At 39.5% G+C, this 15,374-nt stretch overlaps 1 protein-coding gene across 21 annotated transcripts in view; it reads left to right on the forward strand.

Annotated features, from left to right (window-relative positions):
* The window catches only part of NEK11 (NIMA related kinase 11), a 200,073-nt gene that overhangs the window by 7,283 nt on the left and 177,416 nt on the right, over window positions 1-15,374 (forward strand). For 18 of the 21 annotated variants that reach the window (XR_010598373.1, XR_010598375.1, XR_010598374.1 and 15 more), the window contains exon 2: window positions 1,538-1,813. Coding sequence is in view for 17 of the 21 variants with exons in the window: in XM_065583619.1 (XP_065439691.1) it covers window positions 1,644-1,813 (170 nt within the window). In the remaining 4 variants the exon portion in view is untranslated. Of the gene's footprint in view, window positions 1-1,537; window positions 1,818-10,343; window positions 10,462-15,374 lie in introns of those variants that run through there. The other 3 variants (XM_065583623.1, XM_065583628.1, XM_065583627.1) reach the window with 2 other exon arrangements.

The raw sequence follows: 15,374 nt of genomic DNA on the forward strand, positions 1-15,374 counted from the left end.
GTAGGGAAAGCATGATTATCAGCATCTCGTGGAATGTTACTTGGAATTTCAAAACAGCTAATTTGAAGAAAAGATTGCATTTGGGCAGCATTGCTCTTGTCAATAATTCCAATGTCAGTCACAGTCAAACTGTAGTACTCATAAATTGCTCTTGCTGCGTAAGATCTACATCTTCCTGTTGCTGTTGAGTTTCTTGATCATACACAGGATCTTCTGCTGCATCTGTTACTGTTGGCACATCTCCTTCTTGACTACTGTCCTCATGTTCAGGTATCGTTGAAATATCACCTGTTGCAGTTGTGGAGTTTTCATTATCTGTAGCATTTTTGTTGGGTAAGGTGTGTTTTCCAGTGGTTTGAGAAATGAAGTTATTGGCTTTGAGCTCTTAGCTGCTACTTCACTCAGTTGTTTTTGCCGTCTCTTGCTTGCACTACTTTCAAATCTCCTCTTCATAGTGATCTATCTGGTCAATATGTAGCCTATACACACTTGAAATATTCTGCTGTAAATAAATAGCTTATCTACACTAGAAATCTTCTACTGTAAACATGTACACAAATGCAGAATGGTACACAAATGCTGAAAAGGCTTAAAATGAAGGAACACTAATTAAGAATACAAAATGAAACAGTCAGGCAGGTTATTATCCTTATCACTGAATAAAAACTCAAGCACTCAAGGTATAATATAACAGGCTGAGCTGAAGACAAAGGGATGACATATATATAGTAAACACAGACATGGATACAGACAGAGAGACAATGTCCAACATTTCAAACATGTGTCCTCACGAAACTCACTGTACAAGATTGTCCTCACAAATTTTCACCTTGAATCTGGGCCTATAGCCTACGAAAGCCTATGATGATGGCCAAGCTACCAAGCTAGAGCTCAACCAACCAACCAGTCACCTCTTTTAGCTACCATATGAAGATAATAATGAGGAATTCTCGCACATAAATAATTCCTTAGTCAACTAGACGTAAAACTATAAGGACACTGAAATGTAACAATTCTCTACCTTTCAACACGCACTTGATCCAGCACCAGCCACTAGTAGTGGTTTGTTTATATAATCAGCTGATCTAAGAGGACACATTCATCACGGTCTAATCTTATGCCATCAGAACCGATATATTTTTATTAATATGTATGAACATTTTTACTCTTTAATATGACAAAATCTATATCAGTTAATTAAAAAATTATGTCTTTTACCAAATCACATCTCTTATTTGCTTAAATTTGCAGCTCTAACCTGAGAGAATGTGTCATATCTTGGTCCGATAGTGATGCGCATAAAAACAAGTTGTGAAACGTATCAAATGCCAAAAAATTAACAAGTGTCTACATTTGAGCCCCCCTTTGAGCTTGAGGCCCAGGCCAAATGGTCCTCCTGGCCCACCCTTTGATTGGCCCTGAGCTTTTGATAGGTTACAAGTTGATGGCTTGAGGTGTGGTATTATAATTAACAGCCTGAACATCTTGGTAATACTTTAGAGTATTACATAAAATCTAATCTATTTTTCTGTTTTAGGTGGTGTCCTGTGAACATCACTGGAAGAATAGGAGCATTACTAAGGAGACTTGAATTTGAAAGATACGTTATAGATAAATAAATGTGATCTCTGTTACATGGAGCAATGCTGAAATTCCAAGAGGCTATTAAACATGTCAGTGGTTCTGCACCTATTTCCACTTCCTCTGAAACCTTGATTGCAAGAAGATATGTTCTTCAGCAGAAACTTGGCAGAGGAAGCTTTGGAACAGTCTATCTGGTTTCAGACAAGAAGGCAAAACAAGGAGAAGAACTGTAAGTAAGCATCATATATAGTGTGTTGACTCAATGTACTTGAAAAAAAAATTGGCCCATATTTCTAAATTTTGTTTTGTTCCTTTGTATCTTTTTTTGTCTTCTTTGGTGTCCCATTACCTCCCAATTTGGTATTACCTGCAAATTTCATTAATACACTGTTTACCCTATCTTCACTGGTGGTGCTAAATAGGCTGGCACTGAACCTGGCATTCCACTAGATACCTTCTTTCCAACTCAATACATTATTGTGTAGGCTTCTTCAGTAAGATTTCAGTCTATGTGATGGTGGTCTTAACCAAGCCAGTTTTAACTGATTTTGTAAGTTAAATTTTCTGTCTATCTTCCATATATATCCCTCCTATCCATAGTATCTAAGTTCTTCTCAAACAGTAAAAAGAACTCTATCAAATGGATTACTAAAATCCAGATACATCTAGGGTTAAATTCACACCAATCTCTATCCATTACTTAAATGCCAGTTAAACAACTTATATGAAGCTTATGTGGTATATAGGGTCTTGTGCTAATTGAACAGGGGTTAATTTTATCCCTTCTGTATAAAATGTCGTTTGTACATTCATGTCATTGAGAAGAAGCAATGAGAAGGCATATATCCACCATAACAGTTTTCCTTTTCTTCAATGTACCAAAACTGCTTACTCCTGACAATAAAGGAAAATAATATGTTCCACAAGATCTTTCTTGAGGAGGTCTATTAAAATCTGCACCACTCATAATGCATTTCCATTCCATGCTTAGTGACCTTCATGAAAATATCATGTTTATTTACTTGAATATTAAAAAGTTGTTATAAAATGCAAAGAGAGAAATCCCCAAAAATGATACAGTTCAATTGATGTGATATCTAACTCTGTAATGCTCCAGCCAATTATATGTAGCCTTTAACGCAATCAAGCTGGGCAAGAAAAGAACAAGGTAAGAAAATTTCAGAATTCCTGCTTCTCTTTTGTGGGTCTGTCTCCTTCAGGTGACTTTCCCCAGGGTTTGTCTAATCTGTCTAGGTTTTTATACCATGCCCATCACTTTAGTGATGTAGTCCGGATACCAGCATAAAGACTCAGTTAGATTGTTGGAGGGGACCTAAGAGAAGCTGGTAGCTAAACCAGCAGGAAATACAGAAGAAGATGTTTTCTGTTTTTGATGATAAAATTCGATGCCTGCTTGTCTAATGAGAAAGGAGAGGTAATGACTATAGAAATAGTAAAGTGAAAGCTACCATGGCTACTGTACTTTTAATTGATAACATTTTTTTTTATTTAGTCTCAACAAGTCTTAATTTTGTCTCTACCTGAAAATGGACAAATTTTCATCAATTTATTTTATAATCTCAATAGAATCACAAAATATCACAGACTTAACACTTCCAAGGAATGTTAACATTTCTGCATGTGAAATCAAATTTGGGTGCATGTCTAATATTATTGGATGAAATTTCTTGTTGTATAGAACTATATTCTCATCACTCTGACAATTTTAGAGACGGGGACTTTAAAAAGTATATTTTCCCTGTAATCTAGAACTGTGTGTTTCCATTGGACTTGATACTGGTTGCTTCATGTCTGACACCTCAAATGGATAATTTTTTCATCCAGAAATAGGCTCTTTTCCTTAAGCTTGGATCCACTCAGTAACCTATGTGAGGAATCAAATTTTCCATGATGACTTGGACATTGGCTCAGAAGGTAACATTAATGTTGGTGTAAGAGGTCGGACTCACCCCTGCGGCGCCTCCTGCTGGTTACTCCAGGGAATCAGCTCAATCCAGCCCGGAGCGCTCTCTGCAGGCCGGTGATCCGCCTTGTCACTACTGGCTCCCAAAGACTCTAAGAGGTACTAATCCTCTACATCTTCTGTTGGAGAATTTGCTTCCTGGAGTCACTGTGTTCACTCCCTCCTCCCCCAACCTCATGGCTTTAAATTGGTCCTGGACATGTGAGGCATTGTGTGTGGGTCCCCTGCAGAGCCATTACCTTTGGAGAACTCCAGATACTGGGTAAATTATCTTCCTTACCAAAGTATGATGAAGCAAAACATTTATTAAATCCCAAACTAGCAGAAATTGTCAGGTCTGAGGAGCCTCAAGTGAATGAAATTACTATTTATTATTTTCTACTAGATTTATGATAGGTTTAGGTTTGAAGTGAGTGGTTCAGGGGTACTACTTCTTTAGCAAGGTTTCACTATAACTCTGGTATAATCCCTACTTCACAGGTTCTCAACCAGGGTTCTGTGTTATTATCGTTCTCTTTCCTAATGGTTCCTAACATTCTGTTAGCTTTTTTGACTGTTGCTGCACACTGAGCGGATGTTTTCACAGAACTATTCACAATGACCCAAAGATCTCTTTCTTGAGCAGTAACAGCTAATTTAGATCCCATCATTTTGTATGTATAGTTGAGATTATGTTTTCCAATGTGCATTACTTTGCATTTATCAGCACTGAATTTCATTTGCCATTATTTCCCAGTCACTCAGTTTTGTGAGATTCCTTTGTAGCTCTTCCCAGTTGGCTTTAGACTTAATTATCTTGAGTAATTTTGTATCATCTGCAGACTTTCCTATTTCACTGATTCCTCCCTTTCCAGATCATTTATGAATATTATAAAAGCAGCACTGGTCCTAGTACAGATCCCTATGGGACCTTCCTATTTACATCTCTCCACTGTGAAAACTGACCATTTATTCCTACCCTTTGTTTGCTGTCTTTTAACCAGTTCACTGATCCATGAGAGGACCTTTCCTCTTATCCTGTGACTGCTTGGTTTGCTTAAGAGCCTTTGGTAAAGGACCTTGTCAAAAGCTTTCTGATCTCTGGATCACCCTTGCCCAAATGTTTGTTGACTCCTCAAAGAATTCTGATAGATTAGTGAGGTGCTGGAACTAGGGGTGCTGCTGCACTCCCTGGCTTGAAGTGGTAATAATAACCCAAATACATGGTTTCTGCCTTCAGCGCCCCCACTATAAAAAATTTTTCCAGCACCACTGGGTGAGGCATGATTTCCCTCAACATAATCCATGCCGACTCTTCCCCAACACATCATGTTCAGCTATGTATCTGATAATTCTATTCTTTACTATAGTTTCAACCAATTTGCCTGGTCCTGAAGTTAGGCTTACTGGCCTATAATTGCCAGCATTGCCTATAGAGCCTTTTTTTAAAAATTGACATTACATTAGCTATCCTCCAGTCCTCTGGTACAGAGCTTGATTTCATATTTGAGTTCCTTCAGAACTGTGGGGTGAATGGCATCTGGTCTTGGTGACTTATTACTGTTTAATTTATCAATTTGTTCCTAATCCTCCTCTCTCGACATCTCAATCTGGGACAGTTTCTCAGATTTGTCACTTAAAAATAATGGTTCAGGTGTGGGAATCTCCCTCACATCCTCTGCAGGGAAGACCAATGCAAATAATTCATTTAGCTTCTCTGCAATGGCCTTGTCTTCCTTGAGTGCTCCTTTAACACCTCGATCACCCAGTGGCCCCAGTGTTTGTTTGGCCTGGTCCACACTAACCCCCCACTTCGGACTAAGGTACGCAAATTCAGCTACGTTAATAACGTAGCTGAATTCGAAGTACCTTAGTCCGAACTTACCGCGGGTCCAGACGGGGCAGGGAGGCTCCCCCGTCGATGCCGCGTACTCCTCTCACCGAGCTGGAGTACTGGCGTCGACGGCGAGCACTTCCGGGATCGATCCCAGAACATCGATTGCCTGCCGCCGGACCCGGAGGTAAGTGTAGACGTACCCTTTGACAGGTTTCCTACTTCTGATGCACTTAAAACATTTTTTGCTGTTTAGTTTTTATGTCTTTTGCTTGTTGTTCTTCAAATTCTTTTTTGGCCTGCCTATTTATGCTTTTGTACTTGATTTGCCAGAGTTTATGCACCTTTCTATTTTCCTCAGTAGGATTTGACTTCTAATTTTGTAAGGATTCCTTTTTATCTCTACCCAAGTCTTTTACTTTGTTGTTTACCCATGGTGGCATTTTTTTGGTACTACCTACTAATTTTTTTATTTGGGGTATACATTTAATTTGAGCCTGTTATGATGTTTTTAAAAAATTTCCATGTAGCTTGCAGGCATTTTACTCTTGTGACTGTTCCTTTTAATTTCCATTTAAGTAGCTTCCTAATTTTTTTATAGTTCCCCTTTTTTAAGTTAAATGATACTGTAGTGGGGTTGTTTGGTATTTCCCCTCCCACCCCAAGGATGTTACATTTAATTACCTTATGGTCACTGTTACCAAGTGGTCCAGCTGTATTCACCTCTTGGATCAGATCCTGTGCTCCACTTAGGACTAAATCAAGAATTGCCTCTCCCCTTGTGGGTTCCAGGACTAGCTGCTCCACGAATCAGTCATTAATAGTGTCTAAAAATGTTATCTCTGCATCCCGCCCTGAGGTGACGTGTACCCAGTAAATATGGGGATAGGTGAAATCCCCCATTATTATTGAATTTTCTATTTTTATAGCCTCTCTAATCTCCCTGAACATTTCACCATCACCAAACTAATCAGGTGGTCAGTAGTATAGTCCTACTACTGTACTTTTATTAATCAAGAATAGTATTTCTGTCCATAGAGATTCTAGGGTACAGTATGATTCATTTAAGTTTTTTACTATATTTGACTCTTTCTATGCATTCTTTCACATATAGTGCCACTCCTTCACCAGCATAACCTACTCTGTCATTCCTATCTATTTACAAGGCAGGTAATTATGCATGCTGCATTCGTGCAATAAATTGAATAGCCCTCACTATGCTGCTAGACTTCTGCCTGCATTATTTTTACTCTTGTAGCTTTTTGTTTTTGTTTTGATTTTTGTTTTTTTATGTGTGGGGTGTTAGAGAATGTTAGGTATATCTGTGTCTCTCACTCCCTTTCTAAACTCCTTTGCAAAACTCCCCTGTTCACTAGCTCCTCCGGTCACTTAGGAGTTGGCTTTTTGTAACTAGTGTTCTCCCTGGGTAGTTTCACTCCCTGGTTAAGGGCTGCTAAAGGAATTAGGGGTCAAAGCCTTGTTAAGAAACTACTAGACAAGCAGGCCAGTAGGCTCGGCATATGGCCCCCCAAACAGATTGCATTATAAACTTCAGTCAAGCAGGCACACTGCAAGCAGCAGGCATACAACAAACAAATGAACAGACAACAAACTCACCCCAAGGGTCACGTAGTCATTCTTCCTTCACTTGGAGAACTCTCTTGCAATGTTTCATGTTAGTAAAGCAATCTCTCTCCTTGGTAACAACAGAGCCAAGATGCTCTAATGAGCTGATGAATTCAACTTCTTGTCCATCGATTACAAGTGGGTAGAAGTAGAGGTCCATCATCCACTTTCATCAGTTTGGTCTTCTTCCAGTTGACCTGAAGACCAAGTTTACTTGCATCTTCCATAAATGTATTCAGTACATTGATGAGATTAGTTCATCAGGATTCAGATATAGCTGTGTCATCTGCATATTCCAGGTCTGTTATACAGAAGTCATGCAGTACCACCCCCAGTATGCAGCAAGTGACTGCTTCCATCGTTCAGTCAATAACAACGTAGAGCAGATCAGGGGCAGCCACATGCCCTTGACAGATACTTTTGTATTCGAACCAATTTATATTTTTTTCCTTGTGAGCCCTTTTACTGAGAAATTTAATTTACAATAACATCAGCTGTTTATTTAATGGGATTGTCATAGAAATTTCTGTCCGTTCCAGCTGAGGAATAAGGAGAGACGGACACAGCTAGCCAAGCAAGGAGCCCTGGGAGGGGCGATCCGTTTATTTCAATTGCAATTGGGTTTGAGCTCATAAGTCAGCAAGAACAAAGAAAACACTTACACCAAAGCATTATATGCAGTTGCTTATGATAATCTATCGCTCTATGATTGGCCAAAATTTGCCATCATTACCATACATAATTAGCAAGCTACATGTATCTGCCCCTCTTATGACCCCTTATTGTTCATTTACTTGCCCCCCACCCTTGTTATTTTGCAAACTAAGTAGTTAGTTATCTATAGGATACAGGCACAGGGAGTTCCATTGTCTATAGGTTTGGAATTTGGCTACATTTCCTCTCGAAGGAACTTCCTGAGTTAAGACAACCTATAGCTGACACTATATGTTTCCCATGTGTACGTGACAAATTTGCCCCCTGGCCGTTAAGTAGAATAATTCTATATCAGGATCATCAATTGACTGCAGCATTTCAAACATTGCCTAGTCTTTGTAAGAGAAAAAACGGAACGTGCTATTTAATTCTATTGATGTAAAAGTACAATAGTTATGTATTAAATTATGGATTCTTATTTTTATTTTATTACTTTTTGTTTTGACTTGCAGCATTTAGCAACAGTTAATAAATGTAAACGCTTGTAGCTATCTATCTTGTGATAAAGTTCTGCAGTTCACCAGTATATCACTTGGAGGCACCTGCGTATTGCAGTTATTCTCCTTAGCTGCAGTTGAACTTTAATTGTAAATTAAACAGTAGATTCCCTTAACTTTCTGTCAATTACAAGTGCAATAGGTATAATTTCAGATACAATGAAAATAGCATAACTTGAATACAGCATTCAAGATGGAAAATATTAATGTAAATTTCTCATATTACAGGAAAATATATTGCATGAAAGCTCAAATATTATTCTAGGACAGAATTTATCTACAGTATTTAAAATGTTTTCCTTCGAACACAGCTGATTTTGTAAGGCAGTAAAGGTACTAAAACATGTAACAAACCTTTCTAAAATTAATCTTTGTGCTAAATGCACCCATGTTGTGGTCCATATCCATGCTCTGTGAGCATTTTGATGAATCAAAGGAACTGAGTCACATAATCCCCCAAATTACATCTCCATAGAGTATGTTTATTATTTCATAGCTGAGTCAGAACATGGTGAAATATGGATGTTAGAGAAAGTATGAAATCAGTTGGAGTTTGCTAATGCAAATAATGTTCAGGAAACATATTTTGTCAACCCATGTAGTGGTCTAAATCGCTGTGGGAAGAACACAAAATAACTTTAAGAACAGAAATTCTCATAGAGAACTGAACCTCAGCTGTTGATGCATCTGGTTTGTAGTTGTTGTTCAAGCATAGCTTCTGGATTTTTCTTTAGCACAATGCCTAGAGAGTGATTTAACAAAACACTAACATTTATAGTGTTGTTTCAGTGACTGCTCAGAGCAACTTTTGGATGGGACTAAGCAACAATTTTGGGGGATCTCTTACCCCTCCCTATCTCCTAATGGCTTTTATTCATTATGATTATAGAATTCTGCATGCAGCTGACATATTATCTGGAGCACACCTAAAGTTAACTAACTTATTTTAAATAAAAATGTGTGTGGAGATGGTCAGATCAGTACCAGCCTCCTGCTGCAGAAGTGGATCCCTGGTTGTGTGTGTGGTGGGGGTCAATCCATATTTACTAACATTTATAAAAAGTTTTCTAAGGGTCAGTTTTCTAAATAAATGTAGATTCCGTAGGCTGCTAGGTCCCCAGCCATTGGCTTTGTGTGCTTTCTGGTGAACTTTAGTACTTCCTGGGAGCGTTTTACAAGCGTAAATGAACTGAATTGTCACAATAAGCAACATTTGCTTTGTGCATGGACCCTGTCTTCGTATATGTTTGACTTATATAAAATTTTTGTACTGGCATTTGGTTAGTGTGTGAATATAACTATTACAGCAAAAATTATATTCACATGTGGATGCAGTTATAGTGGTATAAAGGTGCTTTATACTGGTATAGTTTACTCCCCTTCCTGCACCAGTGTAGTTACAGTGGTATAGCTGTTGTGTGTAGACAAAGCCTAAGAGTCTGGGGGCAGTTTGTCTTCCAGCTGCTGGAGAGCTTTGTGAATGATGGTCTCTCTGCCCCCACTTCTTGCCATTTCCACAGGTTTCTCTGCCTCTGCCTTTCTGCCCCACTACAGGGATTCTCTGCTCTTGAGCAGGCTTCCTCTTCAGCTACCAAACCTTATAGAATATGGGGCTGGCTTCAGAATGCCAGCTGCTGCTCCCTGGCTATCTCTCAGCATCAGGCAGAATAGATTAGCAAGAGCTGCTGGGGGGCAGGATTGTAACTGGCTTTAGGTGAGGCAACCAACAGGGGGTGGAGAAGAAGCTGCTGAGCAGGCAAGAGAGATGCTGTTGTCTTACGGTCCTATACTGCTACTGCCTCTTTCTGCTGTGTCTCATAAGCCTGTGACTTTGGCCAGCACTGTAGTTTCTAAGGACTGGTTGGTAAAACGTGGGCCTGCCTGTGTGAAACCAGGGCTGTTGGTTATGATGGTTATGAAAACTATGTATTAAATGCACCCATAAACCAGGACATGCATGCATTCAGCACAAAGATTAATTTTAGAAAGTTTAACCCCTGTGACGGGCTGGACTAAGCCCTGAGGCCCCCTGTTGGAGGCTTTGTGGCCCCACCACACCCTGCCCTGGAAAAGTGCAGTGGAGAGGTCCTCCGAGCTGCCTAGAGTGGCTGTGTGGGAAGCAGCCAATCAGGGTCCCGCAGGCTAGTATAAGAAGAACTGCAGGACCAGAGTGAGTTCAGTTCCTTGCTAGAGCTGGAAGGCTCCTGGATGGCTGCTGGGACTCCACAAGACAAGGCCCTGCGGTAAGGGTGAAGAATGTGCGAGAGCCATGGGGAAATGGCCCAGGGAATTATAGCAGCAACACAGTTTATCTAAAGGGACATTGCAGACAGCTGCTATCTATAGGGTTCCTGTGCTGGGACCCAGAGTAGAGGGTGGGCCTGGGTCCCTCCCACCAGCCACTGTGAAAGTGGCCTGGACTTTGAGGTATCCCACAAAGGGGATTGAACTGTAGTGGCCCAGATGAAGCACTGGGGCCAGAAAGGCCCTGAAAGGGTGAAGACATTGCCTCCAGGGAAAGAGTCCTGGGGCACTGCCCTATTCCGGAGCAGGGACAAACTGAGGGAAACGTTACAGAGGGCACTCAGAGAGGTCCCTGTTGGACTTGTACCATGAAAGAGCTTTGCTTTGCTTTTATCTCACAAACAGACTGTGTATGACTTGGCTGGAGGGCTGAGTCAGCAAAGACCCACCACAAACAGGTAGAGTGAGAGTGCAGGCACATGCACTTGGCCAGGGGGCACTTGTGAGAGGTGTGTGCAACCCCGTTACAGCCCCATTTAATTATTTTGACTCTTCTGGGATTTCTGTAGCAAACTCTGAGTGATGATGTATGGTATCTTATGAGCACCAAAGAGAAAGCCGTCACACTAAGATATTTGGTACCTGTAAAATCTCAGAATGATGCATATTGGGCATCTCTACAAAGCCAGAAAAGGCAGCATGCTTCACAGTAGCTGAAAACCAGTTTTTAAAATGCTTGTTAAAACATATTTATATGCTGGCTGCTCTCCTGGCTTGGTTAGAGGAAGTATTCAACATAAATGATCCCAAATAGGCTGTGAAGTCAATTTGTCAGTGTGAAGTCGTGAGGTAAATTTTGGGACCCAGTGGCAAAGGTTACATCATTGCTGTTAAAGGGGTTGATACTTTTCTGTAGGCTGGGTTATCTAGGAAACCACAAGCTATCTCTTACAATGGGGGTGCTACCTAAAACTTAAGTTCTGCAGAAGTTGGCCAAAACTGTGGAAAGAACCTAAAATTACTGAAGTTATAACTACTGTTTACTTCTAGTTCATTCCATTAGCCAGTTTTTACAAGAGTTAAAATATGTTGTTAATAAAATAATTAGCACACTACTGGTTGGTATATTTTTAATGAGATTATAAATTTGATAAAGGTAATAGTGTTGATTGAATAGACTTCTGTAAGGCATTTGACTTGATGCACAACATTTTGATTAAAAAACAAAAATGAGAAAACTAACGTGGCATACATTAAATGGATTAAAAACTGGCTAACTGATAGGTCTCAATTGTAATTGTAAGTGGGGAATCATGGTCAAGTGGATATGTTTCTAGCAGGTTCCCGAAGGAATCGATTCTTGGCCCTACACTGTTAAAAATGTTAATCAGTGACCTGAAAGAAAACACAAAATCATCACTGATAAAGTTTGCAAATGGCACAAAAGATAAGGGGGAATGCTTTTAAAACCATTGAACCATTTTCCAGTGTTTTTATTTGCTGTTTTTCCCACCATGCTACTGATACATAAATATTAAAAACCTTTCATTGGTTAAGTGTCCAAGGGAGAGATTGACAGGAATCATTTCTTTGCTGTCCTTGCACAACTGTTTCCTACCTCATAACTAATGGATGAAGTCACAATCCTCTGAATTACAGGATTATTTTTAATGGATTTCTCTCTCTCTCTCTCTCTGTGTGTGTGTGTGTGTGTGTGTGTGTGTGTGTGTGTACAAGATTCAGACAACCTGGATTTACATACTAGTGTTTATGAAAAATCATACCAATAAAATATTTTAGTCCAGTCTGAACCATTTCTAAAAGTTTCTTGTACAATGTGAAATATCTGAGAACAAAGGGTAAAGGTTTGGGCTTGCCCTGAAGAGTGGAACCAGACTAGCTGACTGGCTTTTTGTATGAGAGGGAACTGAGCTAGCAGGGTAAGGGAGTTAGGCTTATGAAATTTATTGGACAAAATGGCAGCATGACAAGGTGAAGCACGCCTACCCACCTGCAGACTGGCTGAACCCCACTGTATCTGTAGAGGTCATCTGGTGTTAAAACCAATTATTCATCAGTTGAAGAGAGGAGTAGAGACTAAAATAGTGACACACTGTCTGGTGGGGGGAGGGTTTTGACTTAATTATTTTGTCTGTTTGGGGTATTGATTATTAGGGTCTGCTGTCCGTTATCTATCTTTTTTGAAACAACTGTGGGTAACTTCTTCCTCCTTTCTCCCAAACCTCCAAAAATCTGCTGCTAGCTTGATGGCAAAAACAATCAGACACCTGTGAAGCAGATACAATAGCTGTACAATATGTATGAATCTGCTGAGCTATTTGCCATACTGTCCCACATCTCTGTTTTACTTGTAGAGAGTTGGCAGGGAAGGTGAAAGCACAAAGGATATCCACTAGATGGGGAATGTGTCCTGTGTGGAATTAAGGGGCATTTTATTTCATTTTCACTGTTCTCTTTATGCAACTTCCCCCCCCCAAAAAATCTCCTGATTTAGATTATTTGTCTTTGATTCTGTGAATCATAAAGTTGTAGACATGATAAAGCATTGTAATCTCCATATTTTCTCTTTTTACTTCTAGTCAATATTTTAGGTTTACTTCCGATACATATTTTCATAATCTTGTTGTGAATTATTCTATATTACATATTTCTCTTGAAACTACAGCAGTAACGCTGTCGGTGATCATGCTACAGTTTCTGCTGCTTTACATATTAATGTCTAGCTCTGTAATTTAAATTGTAAGTGAATTACTAGCAACAGTTTTCTAAATCAGTACATAAGAAGTAAAAAGCCTGTGTTTTGAGAGAACTGGAAATCTACAGTGATCAAATTTGCAGTACTTTATACAGTTTATCTAAAAGAGACTGTCAGCAAATGTTTATTAACCCTGTGGTAGGGTCATAGTCTCACTCCTGCTACTTCTGTCAGAAAGGCAGAGCAAAGTCACAGAGAAGGATGCACAGTGGAACTGAAAGAAGAGGACAAATAACAAAAGATGCTGGCAGTTCTGTGCCAACACTGAACATATAGTGCAGTTCCAAGTGAAGTATCGCAACTGCACTGACCTACCCACCATGTGCAGTATGGAATGATCTTTTTTCTATGAATTTCATTGAGAGGCTGGAATACATGATCCTTAACCCAATACTTTAGAAACTTCAAATGGAAAGGCTTGAAAGTGAATCAGAACAAGATTGAAAGGGTTAGAATGAAAACAGATAACCTGTATGTGCTTCTGTATCATTTGTTCTCTATGTGACCTCGATGTGACAGACAGGAAAGTTAGGTTTCTATATGAAGAGCAGTAATATAAAAATCTAGCATTGTACATTAGATTCGAGAATCGAATCAAATAGAATCCTATTTGCATATCTATTTTGATTTTAAAAAGTATAAGCAACTAAAATTTTTAATTACAAATATATGCTTAGAAAATTCCATAATAAAAAGTAGGTAAGAAGCATCATGGATTACACTGGTCTACAATTTTTGAGAAGTTGTCTGCTTCAGAGATAAAATGTGCTATTTATTATGTATTTTGATGTGCTGAATTCAAATATGACAATTAAAACAACTGGCTACTGTTTCTAAGATATTTAAGTTTTTTACATTTTATGTCTATGTATATTGTGTAGATGATAGAGTTTTAATCATAAATTGTAAACCTAGGTCTTTTCATGTGTTTATGGTTGCTTTACATGATAATATTTCACCTGTACTGTTTATGTAACACTTTAAAAATCAGCAAAAGGGTTATATAAATACAATTTATTATGAAACAAAAGGCAAAAAAACTATTCTGTACATAGTTTAGTCCTATTCAGTGTCTGCTCGGCGCTTCTTGGCTTGTCTCTTGTATTCATGAAATGGAGCATCTCTTGTCACTGTCCAGCAATAGTCTGCAAGCATTGATGGGCTCCATTTGCCCTGATAGCGTTTCTCCATTGTTGCAATGTCCTGGTGAAATCGCTCGCCATGCTCGTCGCTCGCTGCTCCGCAGTTCGGTGGAAAAAAATCCAGATGAGAGTGCAAAAAATGTATCTTTAGTGACATGTTGCAACCAAGGCTTTTGTATGCCTTGAGGAGGTTTTCCACCAACAACCTGTAGTTGTCTGCCTTGTTGTTTCTGAGAAAATTTATTGCCACTAACTGGAAGGCTTTCCATGCCGTCTTTTCCTTGCCATGCAGTGCATGGTCAAATGCATCATCTCGAAGAAGTTCACGAATCTGAGGACCAACAAAGACACCTTCCTTTATCTTAGCTTCACTTAACCTTAGAAATTTTCCACGGAGATACTTGAAAGTTGCTTGTGTTTTGTCAGTGGCCTTGACAAAGTTCTTCATCACACCCAGCTTGATGTGCAAGGGTGGTAACAAAGTCTTCCTTGATTCAAGGTGGATGCTGAACACTTTTCCTCCCAGGCTCCAATGACTGTCGGAGTGGCCAATCTTTCTTGATGTAGTGGGAATCTCTTGCATGACTATCCCATTCGCAGAGAAAACAGCAGTACTTTGTGTATCCAGTCTACAGACCAAGCAAGAGAGCAACAACCTTCAAATCGCCACAAAGCTGCCACTGATGTTGGTCATAGTTTATACACCTCAAAAGTTGTTTCATGTTGTCATAGGTTTCCTTCATATGGACTGCATGACCAACTGGAATTGATGGCAAAACATTGCCATTATGCAGTAAAACAGCTTTAAGACTCGTCTTCGATGAATCAATGAACAGTCTCCACTCATCTGGATCGTGAACGATGTTGAGGGCTGCCATGACACCATCGATGCTGTTGCAGGCTATAAGATCACCTTCCATGAAGAAGAATGGGACAAGATCCTTTTGACGGTCACGGAACATGGAAACCCTAACATCACCTGCCAGGAGATTCC

Source organism: Chrysemys picta, chromosome 2, assembly GCF_011386835.1.
Source record: "Chrysemys picta bellii isolate R12L10 chromosome 2, ASM1138683v2, whole genome shotgun sequence".
Classification (NCBI taxonomy): domain Eukaryota; kingdom Metazoa; phylum Chordata; order Testudines; family Emydidae; genus Chrysemys; species Chrysemys picta.